This window comes from Pavona decussata, unplaced genomic scaffold (genome assembly GCF_977016875.1).
Source record: "Pavona decussata unplaced genomic scaffold, jaPavDecu1.1 SCAFFOLD_89, whole genome shotgun sequence".
Taxonomy (NCBI): Eukaryota; Metazoa; Cnidaria; class Anthozoa; order Scleractinia; family Agariciidae; genus Pavona; species Pavona decussata.
Genome location: NW_028145506.1, coordinates 1,334,231 through 1,357,500, shown reverse-complemented (window position 1 = coordinate 1,357,500; position 23,270 = coordinate 1,334,231). Strand labels below are relative to the sequence as shown.

The window sequence follows — 23,270 nt, the reverse complement described above, 5'->3', positions numbered from 1 at the left end:
AGAATACTACATATTAAAGTATGAACAACGTTTTCAAGGAATAGATCAGTCAAAAAGGGAACTTCCTAGTTTGAAATTTAAAATTCAAATGAAGGTAAATGGTATTGTAAACTCGCAGCATAGAGACCGTTACATTTTAGTACGAGTTCGACTTTGACTTCAAGTCAGAGGAAGTGTAAGCGCGCGTGACAGTGTCATTTTGGCGGGAATCCGAGATAGCGGTCGACATGTTACTACGAGTTTGTGTGAGAACGGCGTAGGGGAAAACAAGTCCTCGAAACGAAAGTGATCTCGTCTTTTTGGAATCACGAAAGCGCTAAGGTACCATTATTGAAAACAACAGAATCAAGTTCGTCGCTCACAGAAAGTAAAATGAAGAGTGCTATCCAAGAGACACGGTACAACATTGCTATTGAGCATTTCAAGTTCTCGGTAATTTTTTGTATTTGTCATTTGGGTAGAACCCCTACTGGAGACGTGGTATAATGGCCCAGATTTTTGAGCTCAATTCAAGTAATGTTTGGAGGAATTTGATTCGGGGCTGATGTCAACTGTTAATTAGTAAAATGATCTTTTTAAGTTAAACCTCTTCTTTCCTGCACATAACTCACCAAACGTGTTTGAATTTTTATTGAAATAATTATTATTGAATTTCACTAACGAGTGTCATTAAATGATAGACATTTCATCAAGCACTGCTGGTATCTTAGAAATACATTGTAGCCGTAGGCGATCACGTCTGCGGTAGCACTTGGTTTCAAGTTTTAGTGTAAACGATGTGGACATTAACATTTTAATTGAAAATTATATTCCGTTAATGACCAATAAATTTATCACCTCGGAGTTGCCGACAATCAGTTTGTGCTGAACGGCAGCCTGTACTGACCAGAAGGTGAGTTTTAAAAGAGGTAACTGCGGTTCTCTCTCGAACAATCCTCAGTAGTAATATCTCAATCTGCTCTTCTGAAGAGCAGAGTTTTTGCAGTAAGACTAAACTGTACGGTACTATATGGTTATACGGAAGTCTGCGGGTTTTCCGGATGCCTGGACAGTTTCTAAATTCATTGTGCGTGTTCGCCGGATTGACCACACCAAGCTGTCTCGAGATCTCAATTAGTTTCTTGCAAGGCTTTACGTACGGTCTTAAAGTCCTAAAAATATAGTAGCTATAACAAAGTTTTCACGTCTCATGGTCTCACTGCCTCACAAAATGTCGAATTTTTGAACCCCTCTACCTAGTTTATTCTTAGTATTTTTTCAACGCTGGTAGACCGGGCATTTTTTTTTGTTTTGTCGACGTGAGTTTAATTGGCGAAGGAAAGAAATGTTACAAAATCGAGAAGGAAACTTTTATCCACGATATTTTTTCCTCTCAGCTTCCTACAGTTGAATACTAGTAGCTTGTTTCGGGCGGGCGAATACTTTAGGCTTTTCACGAAATAATATTTTTGGCCAGTTTAAGTGATAAGGAATACGTTGAAATCAAAAGAGATAAAAGAATAAAACGGGAGCCCCAGTCGGACTACGAGGTGAAACGGTAGAATAACCCTAAACCATGTAAGAATACGATAGAGATGAGTAGTTTTATTTATTTTATCGAATGTATGTTGAAAACTATCTATTTGGCGTTCGGGATCTCCGGTATTTTACCCCCAAAAGTTTTTTTTATTTCCTTTGACGTACTGAATAACCCCGCGCTTTGATCGAGTTAATAAGACAACGTCTCAGGGACCTTGATGGGCGTAGTATATATATAAATAATTGATTTGATAATCAGTGGATTCGTTGAATATCCAAAGATCGAGTCTTTTGAGGAGGGATGCGAGGGAAGAAAATTAGAATTATTTTGTTCTATTCGCTTTCGCTTTCATCAGAGCTCACCCAACGTAAAAAGTTTTATCTCTAACTTATTTTAGATCAGTAAATTATTTTGTTTTGTTTGGATCTGTGTAACTGCAACTTGTGTGAACCATTTGTTAAACTGTTTAGTTTTAAAGGTAATTAATTTTTGAAAGCTTGGTCTTCGATTTTCCAACAGAACTTTAGAAATGTTTGTTTGTAAGTAGCTACTTGTGAAAAGTGTTATTTGGAAACAAATGAATGATTTTTCTTCCCCCAAAGTAAACGATTAATGTTAACGTCACCTGTTGCCAGAGAAACATAGTTGCTGACTAATAAAATTCAGTTTCTCCAATGTAATTTTGCCCGTGGAAATTAGGAAGATTTTTGAATAAGAGTCATGGCATCTTCAGTCTTTAGTCTTGAGCAATTTCATCCAAGAATCAAACACTGACTACTATGTAGATGCTGAATGGGCAACCGCGCCCGAATTAACTGAAAAAGGCGACAGCGCGATCTGCGAACAAGGCAGACAGCAATTTCAGTTTGTTTTAGCTTAAATGTTCTCGTTAGGGTGTCCAAGATTTTAAAAAAAATTAAAATTAAAAGAAAGCTTATTCCTTTCGTGGTCAGTGGGGCAAATACGTAGTTATAAATACAACATAAGTATTTTGCTGAAGTGTCGTTTAGTCTCTTTTTGAAATTAATCCTTCAAAATTTTGTCCCTTTGAACAAAAGAAATTAAAACTCATTCATATAATTTGAAGGGCTCAAATCGAGCAGCAGTTACTAAACTGCTAATTGCTTTAAGTAAAACAAACAATTTCTGTTGGTATGTGTTTCTGGACCAGAGCATAAGTTAAAAACCACAAGTTCTTTTCTTTTTCTTTGTAGGGGGTGAATTTTTTATATATTTTAAACCAAATAAGCATTTAACGGTTATTTATTTTGGAATAGGCTTCAGATGAGGTCTATACAAACAGAGCAACATAATTATATTATGTATCCGCCTCGGAACATTAGGTAAGAAGGCGTTCAAAGACTTAGAAACATCTTAAGAAATTTTTTGGCTCAAATTTAAAAAAATAATAAGAACGTTCAGCCTCAGCCCCAAAATTAGACGTTCTTATAAAAAAGGCTGTATCCATTTCTGACTTTCATATCATTTGTAAGCAAATTCAACGAAAATTAACAAATTATATCGTCACAATTGTTCCTTTTTATTCTTTTCTCTGATATAAAGAGAACATGCTTGGTTCACCATAAGTGAATACGTCCATCCTGCAAAATGATTCAAAACGGCAGTAGAAAGGAAGCAAATAGGTATATACATATAAACGCCTGTAGGGGTATAACTATGTACAAATGGAAAACGCGTCATACAATTCATCAATGCCACGAGTCTACAAAATTCAATCTTTAAGTTGCTGTTATGGCGTTTCTCCTTTTGAAGCAGATAGAAGTTATACTATATATTGAAGCGTGAACAACGTTTACAAGGAATAGATCAGTCATAAAAGGAACTTCCTAGTTTGAAATTTAAAAGAAGGTAAAGGATATTGTAAACTCGCAGCATAGTGACCGTTAGATTTTAGTGCGAGTGCGACTTCGACTGCAAGCCAGAGAGAGTGTAAGCGCGTATGAGTGTCATTTTGGCGGGAATCCGAGATAGCGGTCGACATTTTACTACGAGTTTGTGTGAGAACGGTGTAGTGGAAAACAAGTCCTTAAAACTAGGCGGTCTCGTCTGTTTGGAATCACGAAAGGCCTTAGATATCATTATTGAAAACAACAGAATCATGTTCGTCGCTCACAGAGAGTAAAACAAAAAGTGCTATCCAAGAGACACGGTACAACATTGCTATTGAGCATTTCAAGTTCTCGATAGTTTTTTTACTATTTGTCATTTGGGTAGAACCCCAACTGGAGACGTGGTATAATGGCCCAGATTTTTGAGCTCAATTCAAGTAAAGTTTGGAGGAATTTTGATTCAGAGCTGATGTCAACTGTTAACTAGTAAAATGATCTTCTTAGGTAAAACCTCTTCCTTCCTGCACACAACTCACCAAACGTGTTTGAATTTTCATTGATATAATTATCATCAAATTTCACTAACCAGTGTCATCAAATGATAGACATTTCATCAAGCACTGCTGGTATCTTAAAAATACATTGTAGCCGTAGGCGATCACGTCTACGGTAGCACTTGTTTTCAAGTTTCAGTGTAAACGATGTGGGCATTAACATTTTAATTGAAAATTACATTCCGTTAATGACCAATGAAGTTATCACCTCGAAGTTGCCGACAATCAGTTTGTGCTCTGACGGCTGCCTGTACTGACTAGAAGGTGAGTGTAACAAGAGGTAACTGCGGTTCTCTCTCGAACAATCCTCAGTAGTAATATCTCAATCTGCTCTTCTGAACAGCAGTGTTTTTGCAGTGAGACAACTCCCGCAATTTATATATATGTATAAATGTAATATATTACATTTTCCATTTGGGGAAAAAAAAGCGATGGTTATACGGAAGTCTGCGGGTTTTCCGGATGGCTGGACAGTCTCTAAATTCATTGTGCGTGTTCGCCGGATTGATCACATCAAGTTGTCTCGAGATCTCGATTAGTTTCTTGCAAGGCTTTACGTAAGTCTCAAAGTCCTAAAAATATAGCAGCTATAACAAAGATTTCACGTCTCATGGTCTCACTGCCTCACAAAATGTCGAATTTTTGAACCCCTCTACCTAGTTTATTCTTAGTATTTTGTCAACGCTGGTAAACCGGGCATTTTTTTGTTTTGTCGACGTGAGTTTAATTGGCGAAGGAAAGAAATGTTACAAAATCGCGAATGAAACTTTTATTCACGATATTTTTTCCTCTCAGCTTCCTACAGTTGAATGCTGGTAGCTTGTTTTGGGTGGGCGAATACTTTAGGCTTTTCACGAAATAATATTTTTGGCCAGTTTAAGTTATAAGGAATACATTGAAATCAAATGAGATAAAAGAATAAAATGGGAGCCCCAGTCGGACTACGCGGTCAAACGGTAGAATAACCCTAAGCCATGTAAGAATACGATAGAGATGAGTAGTTTTATTTATTTTATCGAATGTATGTTGAAAAATATCTATTTGGCGTTCGGGATTACCGGTATTTTACCCCCAAAAGTTTTTTTTTAATTTCCTTCGACGTACTGAATAACCCCGCGCTTTGATCGAGTTAATAAGACAACGTCACAGGGACCTTGCTGGGCGTAGTATATATATAAATAATTGATTTTATAATCAGTGGATTCGTTGAATATCCAAACAGTCTTTTGAGGAAGGATGTGAGGGAAGAAAAGTAGAATTGTTGTTTTGTTCTATTCGCGTTCGCTTTCATTAGAGCTCACCCAACGTAAAAATTTATATCTCTAACTTATTTTAGATCAGTAAACTATTTTGTTTTGTTTGGATCTGTGTAACTGCAACCTGTGCGAACGTTTTGTTAAACTGTTTAGTTTTAAAAGTAATTAATTTTTGAAAGCTTGGTCTTCGATTTTCCAACAGAACTTTAGAAATGTTTGTTTGTAAGTAGCTACTTGTGAAAAGTGTTATTTGGAAACAAATGAATGATTTTTCTTCCCCCAAAGTAAACGATTAATGTTAACGTCACCTGTTGCCAGAGAAACATAGTTGCTGACTAATAAAATTCAGTTTCTCCAATGTAATTTTGCCCGTGGAAATTAGGAAGATTTTTGAATAAGAGTCATGGCATCTTCAGTCTTTAGTCTTGAGCAATTTCATCCAAGAATCAAACACTGACTACTATGTAGATGCTGAATGGGCTACCGCGCCCGAATTAACTGAAAAAAGGCCACAGCGCGATCTGCGAACACGGCAGACAGCAATTTCAGTTTGTTTTAGCTAAAATGTTCTCGTTAGGGTGTCCAAGATTTTAAAAAATTAAAATTAAAAGAAAGCTTATTCTTTCGTGATCAGTGGGGCAAATATGTAGTTAAAAATACGACATAAGTATTTTTCTGAAGTGTCGTTTAATTTCTTTTTTAAATTAATCCTTCAAAATTTTGTCCCTTTGAACAAAAGAAATTAAAACTCATTCATATAATTTGACGGGCTCAAATCGAGCAGCACTTACTAAACTACTAATCGCTCCTAGTTAAACAAACAAATTTTGTTGGTATGTGTTTGAGGACCAGAGCATAAGTTAAAAACTACAAGTTCTTTTCTTTTTCTTTGTAGGGGGTGATTTTTTATATATTTTAAACCAAAGAAGCAATTAACGGTTATTTATTTTAGAATAGGCCTCAGATGAGATCTATACAAACAGAGCAACATACAGGCGGTAATTATATTATGTATCCGCCTCGGAACATTAGGTAAGAAGGCGTTCAAAGACTTAGAAACATCTTAAGAAATTTTCAGGCTCAAATAGAACATTCAGCCTCAGCCCCAAAATTAGACTTTTTTATAAAAAAGGTTGTATCCATTTCTGACTTTCATAACATTTGTAAGCAAATTCAACGCAAACTAACAAATTATATCGTGACAGTTGTTCCTTTTTATTCTTTTCTTCAATATAAAGAGACCTTGCTTGGTTCACCATAAGTTAATACGTCCATCCTGCAAAATAGTCCAAAACGGCAGTAGGAAGGAGGCAAATAGGTATATACATATAAACGCCTGTACGGGTATCACTATCTACAAATGAAAAACATGTTATACAATTCAACAATGCCACGACTCTACAAAATTCAATCTTTACGTTGCTGTTATGGCGTTTCTCCTTTTGAAGCAGATAGAAGAATACTATATATTGAAGCAAGAACAACGTTTTTAAGGAATAGATCAGTCAAAAAGGGAACTTCCTAGTTTGAAATTTAAAAGAAGATAAAGGGTATTGTAAACTCGCAGCATAGAGACCGTTAGATTTTAGTACGAGTGCGACTTCGACTTCAAGTCAGAGAAAGTGTAAGTGCGCGTGACAGTGTCATTTTGGCGGGAATCCGAGATAGCGGTCGACATTTTACTACGAGTTTGTGTGAGAACGGCGTAGGGGAAAACAAGTCCTCGAAATGAAGGTGATCTCGTTTTTTTGGAATCACGAAAGCGCTTTGGTATCATTATTGAAAACAACAGAATCAAGTTCGTCGCTCACAGAAAGTAAAATGAAGAGTGCTACCCAAGAGACATGGTACAACATTGCTATCAGGAGCATTTCAAGTTCTCGATAATTTTTTGTATTCTACATTTGGGTAGAACCCCTACTGGAGACGTGGTATAATGGCCCAGATTTTTGAGCTCAATTCAAGTAAAGTTTGGAGGAATTTTGATTCGGGGCTGACGTCAACTGTTAACTAGTAAAATGATCTTCTTAGGTAAAACCTCTTCCTTCCTGCACACAACTCACCAAGCGTGTTTGAATTTTTATTGAAATAATTATCATTAAATTTCACTAACCAGTGTCATCAAATGATAGACATTTCATCAAGCACTGTTGGTATCTTAGAAATACATTGTATGGCGATCACGTCTGCGGTAGCACTTGTTTTCAAGTTTTAGTGTAAACGATGTGGTCATTAACATTTTAATTGGAAATTATATTCCGTTAATGACCAATAAATTTATCACCTCGGAGTTGCCGACGATCAGTTTGTGCTGAACGGCTGCCTGTGCTGACCAGAAGGTGAGTTTTAAAAGAGGTAACCGTGGTTCTCTCTCGAACAATCCCCAGTAGTAATATTTCAATCTGCTCTTCTGAAGAGCAGAGTTTTTGCAGTGAGACTGAACTGTACGGTACTATACGGTTATACGGAAGTCTGCGGGTTTTCCGGATGCCTGGACAGTGTCTAAATTCATTGCGCGTGTTCGCCGGATTGATCACACCAAGTTGTCTCAAGATCTCACTTAGTTTGTTTGCAAGGCTTTACGTAAGTCTCAAAGTCCAAAAAATATAGCAGCTATAACAAAGATTTCACGTCTCATGGTCTCACTGCCTCACAAAATATCGAATTTTTGAACGCCTTTTCCTAGTTTATTCTTAGCATTTCCTCAACACTGATTAACAGGGTAATTTTTTGTTTTGTCGTCGTGACTTGCCGAAGGAAAGAAATGTTACAAAATCGAGAAGGAAACTTTTATTCGCGATATTTTTCTTCGCAGCTTCCTACATTTGAATATTAGCGACTTGTTTTTGTAGGGCGAATACTTTAGGCATTTCACGAAATAATATTTTTGGCCAGTAAAAGTTATAAACGTACGTTGAAATCAAATGAGATAAAAGATTAAAAAGGGAGACCCAGTCGTACTACGCGGTCAAACGGTAGAATAACCCTAAACCATATAGGAGTACGCTAGCGATTGGTTAGTTTTATTTATTTTATCGAATGCATGTTGAAATATATCTATTTGGCGTTCGGGATCTCCGGTATTTTACCCCCAAAAGTTTTTTTATTTCCTTCGACGTACTGAACAACCCCGTGCTTTGATCGAGTTCACTATAGACAACGTCACTGGGACCTAATTTTGGAAAGCTTGGTTTCCGATTATCCAACAGAACTTTAGCAATGTTTGTTTGTGTTCTGTAATAAGGCTGATTGTGAAAAGTGTTATTTGGCAACGAATTAATGCTTATTCTTCCCCCAAAGTAAACGATTAATTTTAACGTCACCTGTTGCCAGAAAAACATAGTTGCCGAATAATAAAATTCCGTTTCTTCTATTTAATTTTGCTCGTGCAAATAAGGAAGATTTTTGAATAAAAGATATCGCATCTTCTCAAGGTAGTCTTGAGCAATTTCATCCAAGAATGAAACACTGACTACTATGTGATGCTGAACGGGCTACCGCGCCCGCATTAACTGAATAAGCTTATACACATATGTCTTCAGTTAAAAAAAACAAAAAGCGATCTGTGAACACGGTAGACAGCAGTTTCAGTTGCTGTTGGTACGTGTTTGAGGACCAGAGCATAAGTCAAAAACTACAAGTTTCTTTTCTTTTTCTTTGTAGGGTTGAATTTTTATACATCCTAAACCAAATAAGCAATTAACGGTTATTTATTTTGGAATAGACCTCAGCTGAGGATTATACAAACAGAGCAACATAATATTACCTTGCTCAATATTGATGATACATTCGTTGCTCCTTATTAATGGTACGTTACTCAAATTATTTTCGTTTCTCTTTGTTTTTTGTTTTTTTCTTTTGCTATATCTTTCTTTTTTTCTATTCTACTTAGGTACTTTTCTTCCTTTAAAGGGGCACAGTGTTAGTTTCATTAGAGGTGCCCCTCTACTCTCCTGCTCCTATTTGAATTGTATTTTTGAGCTACGTATTATTATATGTTAATTTAATACTATATTAGTAATATATTTTGCGCTTATGTAACAGTAAGAGTGGAGAGTATAAATAAAAAATGTCAAATGTATTCGCTTCGAAACATTAGGTAAGAATGCGTTTAATAAGACTAAGAAACATCTTGAGAACTTTTCAGGCTCAAATTTCCAAAAATAATAAGAGCCATCGCCCACAATGCCGCGACATATCCGGGACTTTTGTTACGCTCGCTGGCGCTAAATTTGAAATCTCATCACACAAAGCACACAAAACAATAAAGAAAGTTGGCAGAAAATACGAAGTAGCGCTTCTAAATTCTTCTTTTATGAGCGTTCTGTTGCGTTTACCAGTTACTATTCATATGGCTTTTGTAGAAGAGATGTTAATAAAGTAAATGTGACCTTCGATATATTTGTAGCTGCTTTAGAAGTATTATTATTTCGTGCTTCAAAAGTAGCTATTTCGGCACTCCGTTTGTATGGGACTAACACTTTTGGACGAAATTTTTGAAGAAATAAGGGGTAAACACAAAACTATTCATATGGTTATTTTTGTTTGACATGTGAAGATTCCACAGCTGAGTTTTCTCAGGAATCCGACGGTTAGAAGTATTATTTTTTCCTGTTTTTCCGAGACCTACCCCCACAATTCTGAACTTGCTTGCGAGTTCAACCTTTTCGGTACTCCCACGGGAGTCGAGCTATCGTTTTAAACTTACCGCGAAAGTTCTAATAAATTCATAGCACCACCTCCACAAACAATAGTGGGCAAGTCATTGTAATTAAGCATTGAAATGGCGTGTGCCTCGCATGAAAGGTCACTGAAATAGAACTTTAATTACTGAGTACTTGCACACCTAACGCCCGGCGTATCGAATTCGATAATTGAACGGTCGGCAATGTAACTCAGTCGAACTTTCGATAATGAGTAAGTATAACCGAACATTGACATTTAGTTTGATATTTTTGGGGACGTTTTTCTATTTATTCCCTTCAATAAAGGTTGAGAATGATTACTCTACTTAAGAGATGGATTCCGAACAAAACCTGATCAGATTGATTTCGATTGCATTCGGATTTTGTTCGATTGGTTCGATAATCGAACTTACCTATGATCTCAAACGTCGGCAAACAACGAGGAATGAAAGCTGGTCGGATGCATGGCGCGCTTTTTTATGTTATATCTCTGGGTAGCTTCTAACAACTTAATAGATGGCAATAAAAGACACGTCTTTTATACATTTTGATCTCAATAAACGGATCGAAATTTGAATATTTTTTTTTTCACAAACAAAACTTGTTTCCACGTGAATAGTCACCAATTTGGCGTCGTTCGGGATTTTACAATTTTTTTTGGCCTTAAATTCTTTTCGCTAAGTGAAACGTAGCCAGAAGTGTATTTTTTCACCTACTATGAATACTACACATTAAATGCAACAGGAACTGGTGAGCGGAGTTCTTAGATTATTGTTCTTTTACCGCTAGCGGCGCATGAATAGATTTTTTTATCCCGACTGCTATTGTCAATTTTATCTCACCTTCGCACATCTAAAAGTTTAATTGACAGCACCTATTTCAACGAAGCGAACACGACACGAGCCCGAAACAACCAAGCCAGTTACCTGTTACTCCCGTGGGAACAAGTCACCATCTTTATGCCTCATTTTGCAAATTTTGGCACCGTAAGTACGTGTCGCGAAAGACAATAGAATTGTTGGCGATGGTTCAGTCTCAGCCCTAAAATTAGACGTTCTTATAAAAAAATTGTGTTTCCATTTCTGACTTTCATATCATTTGTAAGCAAACTCGACATAAATTAACAAATTATATCGTCACAATCGTTCCTTTTTTTTTTCTTTAATATAAAAAGAAACGTGTTTGGTTCACCATAAGTGAATCCGTCCATCCTGCAAAATGGTCCAAAACGGCAGTAGGAAGGAGGCAAATAGGTATAAACATATAAACACCTGGACGGGTATCACATATTACAAATGAAAAACATGTTATACAATTCATTAATGCCGCGAGTCTACAAAATTCAGTATTTACGTTGCTGTTATGGCGTTTCTCCTTTTGAAGCAAATAGAATAATTCTTTTATTAGCTTATACACATATACCTTCAGTTTAAAGGCCACAACATGATCTGCCAACACGGTAGGCAGCAGTTTTAGTTTAATTTGTTTTAGCTTAAATGTTCTCGTTAGGGTGTCCAAGAATTTTTAAAATTTAAAATTAAAAGATAACGTATTCCTTTCGTGTTCAGTGGGGCAAATATGTAGTTAAAAATGCGACATAAGTATTTTGATAAAGTGTTGTTTAGCTTCTTTTTTTAAATTAATCCTTGAAAATTTTGTCCCTTTGAACAAAAGAAATTAAAACTTATTCATATAATTGGCGGGCTCAAATCGACCAACGCTTACTAAACTACTAATTGCTCCTTGTGTTTGAGGACCAGAGCACAAGTCAAAAACTAGAAATTCTTTTCTTTTTCTTTGTAGGGGGTGAATTTTTATACAAATCAAACCAAATAAGCAATAAACGGTTATTTATTTTGGAATACACCTCAGCTGAGGACTATACAAACAGAGCAACATATATTAATTGCGTATCCGCTTCGGAACATTAGGTAAGAAGGCGTTCAAAGCAAATTTTTTAGACACCGAACGTTACCTTACTAAAAGGAGTAACTCAGTATGTATGACTAATAATATTCACCTTTAGGATTTCAGTGAATTGTGGGGTTTTCCAACTGCTAGGCTAAAACCTAAAAGTTAAAACAATGCAAGAAAACTGAGACTTACCACAAGTTTTCTACTGTGATTTTTGAATGTTTAGCTGATATATTTAACAGTTTCTTTATGTTTGCCTTTTCTTTAGCGTTTTGTTTCCTACTGCGTTGACAACACAAACAGCGAGTATCTTCTTGAAGGTAAGTTGTTTTCAAGTCAATTTACTACTTTGTAGTCGACTGTTTGGCAGGAAAGGATGTACGCACAGCTAAGTCTGGAATCATGCGAAACAACGATCAATACTCATTAGTATATGTAATCGCAAGAGGCCGAGTAGAATTAAGGATTAATTTCTACGCGTATTTTCAAAGTTTTCCCAATTTGGGAAAACTTTGAAAATACAAGTGAAAATTAACCCTTAATTTTACGATTCTACGAGGACTCATTTCGATTACGTGTTTATAACATAGAGGGCAAATTTTCTGAAAACTAGCGAGCCACTTTGTAAAACAGTAAGCTCCAGCCCGGCATGAAAGCGCTCACCCGTAAGCAAAAAACAACAACAACGACAACAACAACAACAAAAAAACAACAAACAAAACAAACAAACCAACAACAATTCACCTGTTTCTTAGCGTACAAAACAGACAAAACGAGAAAAGTTGTTATATTCGTGTAATAAAGGGAAAATACAAGTTTAATTCATGAACAAACTAACAACAATTAAACCAACTGTTAGGCATCAACTCAATATTTTTTATTCACCAGCACTGTGAAGCTTTCTAACGCTTGACAATAATACGAACACAGATCGATAAAAATAGCAAACCGTGGTTTCAAAGAAGGAACTTGCAGAGTAATTTCTTCCACTGAATTTGACCTGCTCCTTCCTCTCATCAAAAGGGCACTGTACATTTATTATTGTTCGGTTATCGTTCGTTGGAAGAAGCCGTAGCGAGGTGAAAGCACTTGGTAGCGGCCATGAATGTTTTCAGTTTTTCAACCAACCAACCGAACCAACCAACCAAAGTAATCTCTTGCTGTTTCTTGTAAGAAACGAAAGTTTACCTTTAGGAATTTCCTTTTGTAGCACTTGATTTCCAAGTATTTTTGCCACAAAAAATCCGGCTTAAAAAGTCAAACTCCAAAGAACCGGCTGAAAGAAGTCGTTATTGTCGTGGCACAAAATGAAGAAACCAACAAAATGAAGAAATGGTGAACTCAACCAATCAGGAGAAACTATTTGTCCCACTCGACCAATCAGGAGTGAGTCATTTTGCCCTCGGTGAAAGGAAAATTAAGAAAAAATGCCCTCTGCATGTAAATGGTCTTTAATAGCCTTGTAAACTCATTGTGTTATTGGACCTGGTAATAAGCTTTTATGGTATATTATGGTATATTCGATTCACTCTTTTTATTTTCTATTAGGAGTTGAATCATGTCCAAGTTATTGGCTTTCCTTTGTCTTCCCCTCTTCTGCGCCGGATATGTCATCGGTTATATGCCGGATGGTGAGTTAAAAGTTCAATTCACCCATTTCAACATCGAGGCTGATCGGTCATGAGTAACCCTAGTCGACACATTTTTAAAGAGATACTGAAGGTTTTTGTTTCTCTTTCTTAACAGTGTTCAGTGTTTCCCTTCTTAATTTAAGTTAATTCCAAAAGTAACCAAAATCAAAGTAGAGCACAAGGAGGGTCAGTTGCACGAGTCTCACTCTTTGCGGTATCTTCTTGATTATTATTATTAATCAATATTTAACCAGAAAGCTCCCTCACAAAGTGGTTTTCAAGGAGGTTCTGAGTTTAATGATCATTACAATGAAAAAAGTGTCAATAGCAAAACTATCAGCAAGAACCGAGAAATGAATAAAGGCAATTAATGAAAACAAAAAAGTTGATAATTAAAAGCACCTAAATAAACTCAAATATAAGTCGATTTAAATCTTAACATACATTCACAGTTCCTAATATCTTTAATTATATTGTTCTAGTCCTTAATGGCATGAAAATACCGGGAGCTAGCAGTTATAATTTACCAACACAATATATGCAGCTATGTACTGGTACTATTAATACTGGTCACTATGTAACACTGAAAAATGAAGTGCAGACATACATGCAACCAATACAAAATCAATGCATCAAACAGAACTGAATGGCCAGAAGAAATTCAAACTGGCTGCTGGTCGCTGTTTCGATAGTCCACATTTTTAATTTTGCTGTCAATATTATTTGATAAAACTAAGATATGAAATGGCGTCTCTTTTGTTGGTTGTTTATTCCCTCAATTTTTTAGCGACTGTTTCAGAATACAATAACTCCCTTAGACCTTTGATATCGGCGGTGTGTTTTTTTTACACTGATGGGATTATCCTGTCTAAATATTGTGTCATAATTATCATTATGATGATAATGATGATGATAATTATAAATTAAAGTTACATAAAATAAGTATCACGTAAGCGTAAGAAGTAAGAATTAATTTGCACAATTTTTTTATGTACAGATTATGCCCTCTATTTCCCAAGCAAAGGAGTCAACGATTACGCCTCCATCTGGGGCATGCCAAGTTTGACAGAGTTCACCGTGTGTTTCTGGATGCAGTCAAGTGACACTAAAGGGACACCGTTTAGTTACGCTGTCGCAGGAGAAGACAATGAACTGCTTGTGGATTTTAACGGGAACTTTGCTGTGACTATTGGTGGAGAAGCTAAGTTAGTTATACCACCCTGCTTCCTTTAAAATTCAAGTACCCCACTAACCGGGTACTTTCAGTGTATACCTTGTTCTAACTCTTTACAATCAATTAACATTTAACTCATAACTCATTAACTCATTCTTCAACCACAAGATGTCTCTCCGTATCACGGTTATCTTCAGATGTTACTTGTTATATCTGACAAAAAAAATTCTAACCTTCCGCTTCCCTTTCAAACTGGCTCGGAATCCACACTTAGCCATCTGTAATTAGCACAGCTCACGGAACACACTTTCCTTTTGCAGAGCAACAGGAGTCTCAGCTAATGATGGCAAATGGCATCACATTTGTGTGATTTGGAGGAACAGTGATGGCGCGTTGCGTTTCTTCAAAGACCAAGCCCCGGTGTACCAGGCCGAGAACTTCAAGAAAAACTACATAATCAAGGGCGGGGGAGCTTTGGTACTGGGACAAGAACAGGACGGATTATTCTCGGGGTTTAGCGCCAGTCAGAGCCTGCGTGGATCTCTGGCCAGCGTCAACGTGTGGGATCACGTGCTGTCAGCCGGTCGGCTGGAATCAAATTGTTTTTCTTGTCGGGATGTGGAAGCCGGAAATGTCTACAAGTGGTCCGATTTCAGATACGGCATTAGAATAAACACCGTATTCGTCCTTCCTTCTCCATGCTCACCGCCCGAATGAGCAGCCGTGACGAGCACCCTGTGTTCAAATATTATGGCAGTCCGATAATCTTGTTAAAGTATAGAAACTGTTGTAGATCTAGCTAGTCTTGTCGCTATAAACATTACAAGTGCAAGTTAATTGTAATCGGACTAAGAACACAGGTGTGATGATTAAAATAAAACTTGTGGCGTTCCACAAATGAAGTCCTTTGTATATCATTTTTGGGTCTAAATGTCATCTCATTACACCAAACCCTTTTTTGGACTCTGATACAGAGAACTTAAATGCGACGCATAGAAGTGCCTCGATTGGTAGCTTGCACAAACACACAAATATCTCAGTTAAGGGAGAGAGAGAGAGAGAGAGAGAGAGAGAGAGAGAGAGAGAGAGAGAGAGAGAGAGAGAGAGAGAGAGAGAGAGAGAGAGAGAGAGAGAGAGAGAGAGAGAGAGAGAGAGAGAGAGAGAGAGAGGGAGGGGGGGGGGGGGGGCATAAACCGGAGTCTTATGATTATGTAGGAAGGGATTAACAGTGATTTCAATGAATGCCCTAAACGGTGAAATAACCCCTAAACGCATAAAAATATACCAGAGGCGAGTCAGTGAGTTGTTCATTTTATTGAATAAAAGTTAAAATTTAGCATTATTTAAAGTTCGAAAATCGACCGCAATATTTTATTCCTTTTACAGTCGAACCTCCCTTTGCGACCACCTCTCGTAAGCGACCACCTCTCATTAGCGACCACTTTTCCAAAATACCAAACGTTTTCGAGTCAAATCACTATAGATGGAACCTCTCGTAGGCGACCACCTCTTGCAAGCGACTACCTCTCGTAAATGACCACCTCTCGTAAGCGACCACTTTTAGAGATGATTGTTTATAATTTTCAATTGTTTTTAACCTCCCGTAGGCGACCACTTGACACACAATCTGCTGTATCTCTCACTGGCGGAAATCGAAAAATGTGTCGCTGTAACATATTGGTTACATCACTACAGCAGACGCCGTAAATCTCACAGACGGAGCTACCGGAAGTGTTTCCCGATATAGCTTAGCATTGAAACAATTGATAAAATACACTTTCACTATACTTCACACTGAAATAAACTTTAATCAGTCGAATCTCTTGAAGGAAAAAACTCTCTTATTTTTTATCGTTCTTATCTTTTTGCTTATGTTCCGCTCCCTGAAAAATTTAGACGGCGCCACCTGGAGAAATAAAAGAGTCAAGTTTCTTTCACAACAATTGTCTCAATCGCTGTATTACGTAATCTGCGAGATACAAACAATAATCCCCATAGACCCTCAGATTTTTTGCCTAGAATAATTTTGGACCAGTCTTATAAATATACTTGTAGCTAAGAAACGATAAGGTTTCTATAAGCACTGGCAAAAGGCTTGGGTCTCCGCAATTACATGCAAAAATTATAAACAATCATCTCTAAAAGTGGTCACTTACGAGAGGTGGTCGCCTGCGAGATGTTCCATCTATAGTGATTTGACTCGAAAACTTATGTAAATTACCCGAAATTTAGACTCCCTGTGGTCTGACCTCTGGTAAGCGACCACCTCCCATAAGCGACCACATATCCTTGACATTATGGGTGGTCGCCTACGGGAGGTTCGACTGTATAAGGATCTGTATGAGATTTTCGTAAATTGTTCGACCAATTTAGAGAACCCCATACAAATCCTTATATTTTCGCTGTAACCGTTAGTTACTCAATTCAATCCTTGTGACATAACACCGCTGATATTTGGATAGCGCTTTCCTATATTGAGCCGCTTTGGGGACCCTGTAGTGTCACCTTGAATATTTGTGTCAAAAAGAGCTAAATAAATGGTACAGGATTGTTAGTAATTACCCCCGACGCTTGTGAACGTAAACTGGCTATAATTATTTGTAAAAAAGAGGAAGGCTCATTTCACGATCACACACTTAAACTACCGAAAAACAACTCCAGATTAGCGACCAGGGTAGGACTTGAACCCAGGACCTCCTGATTACAAGACCGACGCCCTCACCACTCGACCACACTGCCTCCCTATTTATAACTGAATTAGTTATCAAAAAAAGGTTGAACGGCATTGCATTATCCAGTTGCCGCCTGTCGTGAGTTGGAATCAAATGTCAAGTGTTCGCTTACCGAAGGTTTAAGATTATTAGCCTAAATAGTGCTCGCGGTGGCTTAGAAGAGCTTCGACCTACAGTGATCAGTGCCTGAGGAACTTTTGGTATTTTGGAAAAGAAGAGAGAACAACTTCCCAAGACCAGGTTAAAATACCAAACAAAATAGACAACTGTAATCTCAGACAAAACCTCTGAGACACTTTTAAGAGAATTTTAAATTTCTTAAATGAAGAGTACGTCAACCCCTGACCCATATCAGTGATTTCTTACGCCGAAAAGAAGGTTCATGAACGTCTTTGTTCCTAGGTAAGAGGAGTGGGGATGGAAACTCCTTATTCGACCTTGTCATAGTTTTCGTTTAGGGGAATTAAGAAACAAAACTAAATTTTGCTCTTTTTGTCTAGTAGTTTTGTCTGATATTATACAGTAAGAGCTCAGCTTAATTTCTCTTAATCTGACTCGGTTGCAACATAGAAAGGAATGACCAATAGGTGAGCAGCGTTAGGATAAACTGTAGCCCAGTGGCGCTTCATGATCACTTAGCCAAAATTTTCGGCAAACTTTCCCCGTCAAATGGAAACTGGACTTTCTCCATCTCAGTGAGGGACCTCGCTTTCAGTTTCAAACTTGCAATCTTATTGGAAGATAGAAGAATTAAGAGCCGTCCTCTGTAAATATCGACTATCGTCGTTTGGACGAGAAAAAATAAAATCCCTCAAACTTTCTCAGAAGAATGGTCTATATAAGTGATTCACATAAATATAACTTTCAGCTCAGTTCGATTCGTATTTTAGCTGTAGTGCGACCATCTTGGTTTTACCGCTCTGAGAGGGCTTTCAGCGGCCATTTTAGGCCACACTTTTAAGAATTTGCCTTACAAAGAAAACGTTACAAATCCTAACAAAATCTCATTATTCGAGACAAGCAAATGTTTGTTGTTGTGTTGAGAAGCTTTTTGGGGAATTTGATCGAAATCTGATTTTTTTACAAAATTTTTAATTTCTTCCCTATTGAACTACTCTTCAAGTGCCAAAAAATGGCCGACTTTAAAGGACAATATCGCTAAAGATACATCAGTTGGCATCCTAAAACAGCATCCTGGTTAAAGAGCAATGTCTCGTCTGTAAGAACATGCAATAAAATTTTTGGGCAGTTAAAAAGAGAAAATTATAGAAGAAGAAGTTTTAACTGTACTTTTGTCAACAAACACCACCTTCGTAATTAGCATAACAACATGAAAATAACGATTTACTAAGAAACTAATGATAAATTCCACTTACCTCGTGAAATATCGAGAACTGGATATTTCAAAATATATCAAATTATAGTTTCAGTCGGATACAGCCGCATTTTCGATGATTTGTTGTGCGAAATCACTGTAACACACCGCAGGTGTTATACTGAGTTCAATTCTTCAAAGTCCGTCAGGATAACCATCGGCTGAAAAAATTGCCATCCGCCCCATAAGCTGCCGTGTGTAAGGTGTCATATTTCATTGTTATCCTTAATGACCAAAAATTCCTTCAGCAACCATTTAAATCCTGCTTTGAACTGGAGATTCTCGTCAAGAAATCGTTTATGTTCCGTTGACCTTCCGCCGTGATTAAACAATGAGATTGCGTCACAGAAACACGCGCACATCCAGGCGGGCTGGGGCGGGGCGGGGCGGGGCGGGGAGGAAACAAAAATGGAACAGCTCCTTAATTAAAAAAAGGGGGCCATTCGAGCCAGTTACTTTCAAAGCTATGTTATGCATTTCGGGTACTAAATAGGAAACTGCTGTCCCACAATAATGTGAAATATGATAAGCCCTTGTGCTCTATTTCTTTGGTTGGGGCGTGGGAGGGAGGTATGGCAAGTAAAACACTAATTTACAGCATCAGTCGATCGTTGCTCTTCTGTTTAGGGTTCATACATGTTTACAACTATCCCAGGCTCACTGACAGCTATATATTTGTAATATTAGGTAACAGTAAGAAAGTTATATTCACCGGCACGTAAAATTAATATGAGGGTTTGTATGGGAATACATGCAAATAAACGGCTCCCATAGAATTCCAATAAAAAGCGACTTACTTGCTTGTTTTTTTTTTTGGGTGTGTGTGTGTATTACACTTGCCTGTTTGTGTTTTGGAACGTTGTCATAGCGACACGACTGCCGCTGGGGATCAAGCTGCCTACTCTTCAACCCGAACAAATATTCTCGAAACTGCCAGCTAATACACCCAATTGTTAATGTCTCATTCAACATTTGTCCCTTTAATGCGTCAAACGGCTTTCAAAAGCTAAGTGTAAATATGCTTTGCATGATGTGCGAATATTTTGATTTAGGTATTAACAAATAGATTCCATTTTGCTGTGCGTCTGTACTCTGATAACGCACAGATGACGTCAAAACGTGGTGAGGACAAAAAAGTACGCTACAAGCCGCAGGCGAGTAGCGTGACTGATATTCTCACCACGTTTTGACGTTCTCTGTGCCTTATTAGAGTACAGACCCACGGCAAAATGGAATCTATTTGTTTTATACAATAACTAAGACATTTCAACACATTTCGTGAGCGAGCATCGCGTTGCCTAAGCTGAGTCAAAAGCTTTCCAGCAAACTCAGTTTTGGACTACTAAACACATGCAATTGTGATCTTCCAAATTAGAGTATAATCCGAAAAAATTTCACTTAAAATATTTTCAAAACTAACCTTTATTTCAGAAGGAAATCCTGACCTCAAAATATTACTTCATGTAAGTCGCTTCACTGCGATTTGAAATCGATTACTCGCCATTACCGGATTTCTATCGGCGACATATTTCGACAAATATTTGCTTCCTTTTCACGTCACAACAAAGTTCTAGCTTTCCTATCCTGGTTGAGGTCACTCTCAACGGTCTTTGTCCAATTTTTTATTGAACAGTTTCCCTTTCCTGAGGAAATTTGCCTGTGTTTGTCCGCTACTCGCAAAAACAGTTTGCAAAACTTTGTTGACCAGTCGCTCTGGCTGGACTCTAGACCCTGATTACGTGCGCCGGTCACACCACTCGATGACGTCAATCGTGCGTCTGTACTCTAATCACACACTCCTCTAGACCAATTAAAACGCGAGTTTTACACAGTTCATAGTATAATTACAAATATCCCAAGATCGTGGAAAGCACCATACATGCAGCTGCTTAGCAATCTTGTGCAAACATGCAGCTGCGTTTCAACAGGACATTAACTGCATGAGCCTCAGGCTCGTGCAGTTATCTAATGTAAAAACAAAAGGGCAGCAACAAATATTTAAGGCATATGGGTTTCCAATAAAGAGGGTGGCAGAGAGGGGAGGGGGAGTATCAATCGCGCATCACGTTTAATGTTAAATTGAATCACGCATCACCGAAAACCGTTTTAAAGCAATAACGCATCACGTAAGTAAGGGCACTAAGCTAATAATGTAAGATTCCAAACTATTGAATTGAATTATTCGAGGACGCATTATTGAAAATTGTATTGCATGCAACATCTTCTTAGATTGACTGCGTGTTAATTGATTTTGAGAGATACATGTATAAAGACGACTTACTTGTAGGAAAAAATGCTGAATGTACCCTGAAAGGTGAATTCTACGTTATACTGTCTTATTCCCTTCTTGTCTATCGTGACTTTTAGGTCAAAGAAAGTTCACTTATCATGGAAATCTAATTGGTAAATCACGCGTCACGCGCTCGTAAAAAAGAAAATCACGCATCTCATTGTGAGGCCAGTCACGCATCACGCACGGGTTCCATCACCCGTCACGCTGCTTATTTATGGGCCATCACGCGTCGCAAAAAAACCTTTTGCCACCCTCACTTGAAGAGTAGTTCAATAGGGAAGAAATTAAAAATTTTGTAAAAAGATCAGATTTTGATCAAATTCCCAAAAAAGCTTCTCAACACAACAACAAACATTTGCTTGTCTCGAATAATGAGATTTTGTTCGGATTTGTAACGTTTTCTTTGTAAGGCAAATTCTTAAAAGTGTGGCCTGAAATGGCCGCTGAAAGCCCTCTCAGAGCGGTAATACCAAGATGGTCGCATCACAGCTAAAATACGAATCGAACTGAGCTGAAAGTTATATTTATGTGAATCACTTATGTAGACCATTCTTCTGAGAAAGTTTGAGGGATTTTATTTTTTCTCGTCCAAACGACGATAGTCGATATTTACAGAGGACGGCTCTTAAGTGATGATTCAAGAACACAACAAAATGAAAATGGAAATTTTGTGCAAATAGAGCGGTAAAAGTGTAGTACCTCCGACGGTCGTCAATTTGTTAAAGAAAATTTCCGATATATCCGCGCATGCCGTTTGTTCTTCAACCGATTGAAACAGAAAATTTAGCTAAACAGTGGAAAAAAACGCCCTAGATTACGATTTTGTTGTGACTGATGTTTAGTCATTTACTGCTAACACACGTTACACACTTTTATTATTATTTTCAACAATTTACACAACCAGCGTATAGAATAAGCTAATCTTAGTTGGTATTAGTAATAGACAAAAGTTAAAAAATTACAATATTGCTACGACATCGGCACTACAACGTAAGACTGTTATATGCAGTTGTAAACGAAACAAATAGCTATTAGGTACAATAATGAGTAATAAACAAAAATTAAGTCTTAAAGCTAAAAGACAACAATATGGCTACAATATCACTACAATATAAGACTAAGACATGCAATTTTAAACGAAACACGTAACAAAACACATAGTTATAGGGTACAATTATTATTTTCATTAAATTTCAATATTAAAGAATGGACGTCAACATGACAGTCCTCAATCCCAAGTACGGTGAAAAGTAATTTATGAAGTTTTCTTTCAAAAGCTCTTTTCGTTAGCTTACGCCAGTCGGGGTGTAGACAGTTCTACAATCTCGCACCAAACGCAGATAAAGAATTAAGTTTCACACGCAATTTAGATTCCTGAATAAAAAAAAATGTGGACGAGAAACGCTTTAAATTGTTGATAGATTATCAGTGTACCTTTTTATCGGATACACTCTGGGTTTTTTTCTATAAAAACTTTTTTTATAAGAACGTCGAGGCTGAGATTAACCAAAAATTTTAAGAACGTATTAAACTGACCTTCCTCAGGTTGAGAAACGATTAAGAACGTTTTTATTTTGCTGATCTGTATATAAAATCAAGTTAACAATGGTGACACACATCTCGGTTTGTCATACTCAGCAGTTCTGTTCCAAAATAACTTCCACACCATCCAGTCATCAGGTAATACAAAGTCTGAAGTATTACCAAGGTAGTTGACCTTATATTCTCTCAGCTTCGACTGGAGTTATACCATGTAGTTTAAGAACGGTTTCAGCCTCAAATCGCAAAAAATACAAGAACGTTCAGCCTCAGCTTCAAAATTAAACGTTTTTATAAGAAAAACCCAAAGTGTAATGAAATTTCTGGCCAATGGGGTTATCTTCCCATTCCCTGCGGCATCCGCGTCATACGACACATTAAACATCAAAAGACACATTAAACACAAAGGAAATTTAAAAAATCGCGTAAAAACTATACGGGCCAAAATTGTGTCTGCAGCAAGCTAGAGGTAATAACCTGTATGTAAAAAGTGAAATAGGGTAAGTTGTTTGAAATGTTTAGTTTAACGGGAATAAGCCGGAAAAAAATCGACTCGCACAACAAATGCAAATGTCACTTCGGACGAACTCAAAATTGAGCACTTTCTCGATTGTTGGCACGCGAACTTAACAACTCATCAGCCAGATGTCTAGTATAGCTATAGATATATAGATTGGCTCTTTTGATTTATGTTATAGTAACCTTGAATGTCTATTTCGTATTTGAAAGATTACGAGGCAACTATATG

General features: G+C 37.3%; 1 protein-coding gene and 1 long non-coding RNA gene across 2 annotated transcripts in view; both read left to right on the top strand.

Moving 5' to 3' along the window:
- Positions 1–13,409, top strand: part of LOC146474473 (uncharacterized) — a 19,221-nt gene extending 5,812 nt beyond the window's left edge. The window contains exons 2-3 of the long non-coding RNA XR_014866144.1: positions 12,047–12,098; positions 13,327–13,409. This is a non-coding gene — a long non-coding RNA (uncharacterized LOC146474473). The remainder of the gene's footprint in view (positions 1–12,046; positions 12,099–13,326) is intronic.
- A 538-nt stretch (positions 13,410–13,947) lies between these two features.
- Positions 13,948–15,485, top strand: LOC146474472 (neuronal pentraxin-1-like). The gene is made up of 3 exons (XM_085117143.1): positions 13,948–13,963; positions 14,407–14,614; positions 14,904–15,485. The coding sequence occupies exons 1-3, from the start codon at positions 13,948–13,950 to the stop codon at positions 15,298–15,300; spliced, it is 621 nt and encodes a 206-aa protein (XP_084973269.1). The 3' UTR covers positions 15,301–15,485.
- Positions 15,486–23,270: the final 7,785 nt, after the last annotated feature.

Excerpts from the sequence above, each read along its gene's own strand:
- LOC146474472 (XM_085117143.1), top strand. Across the intron at positions 14,615-14,903 it reads ACTATTGGTGGAGAAGCTAA|AGCAACAGGAGTCTCAGCTA; the intron begins GTTAGTTATACC and ends TTCCTTTTGCAG.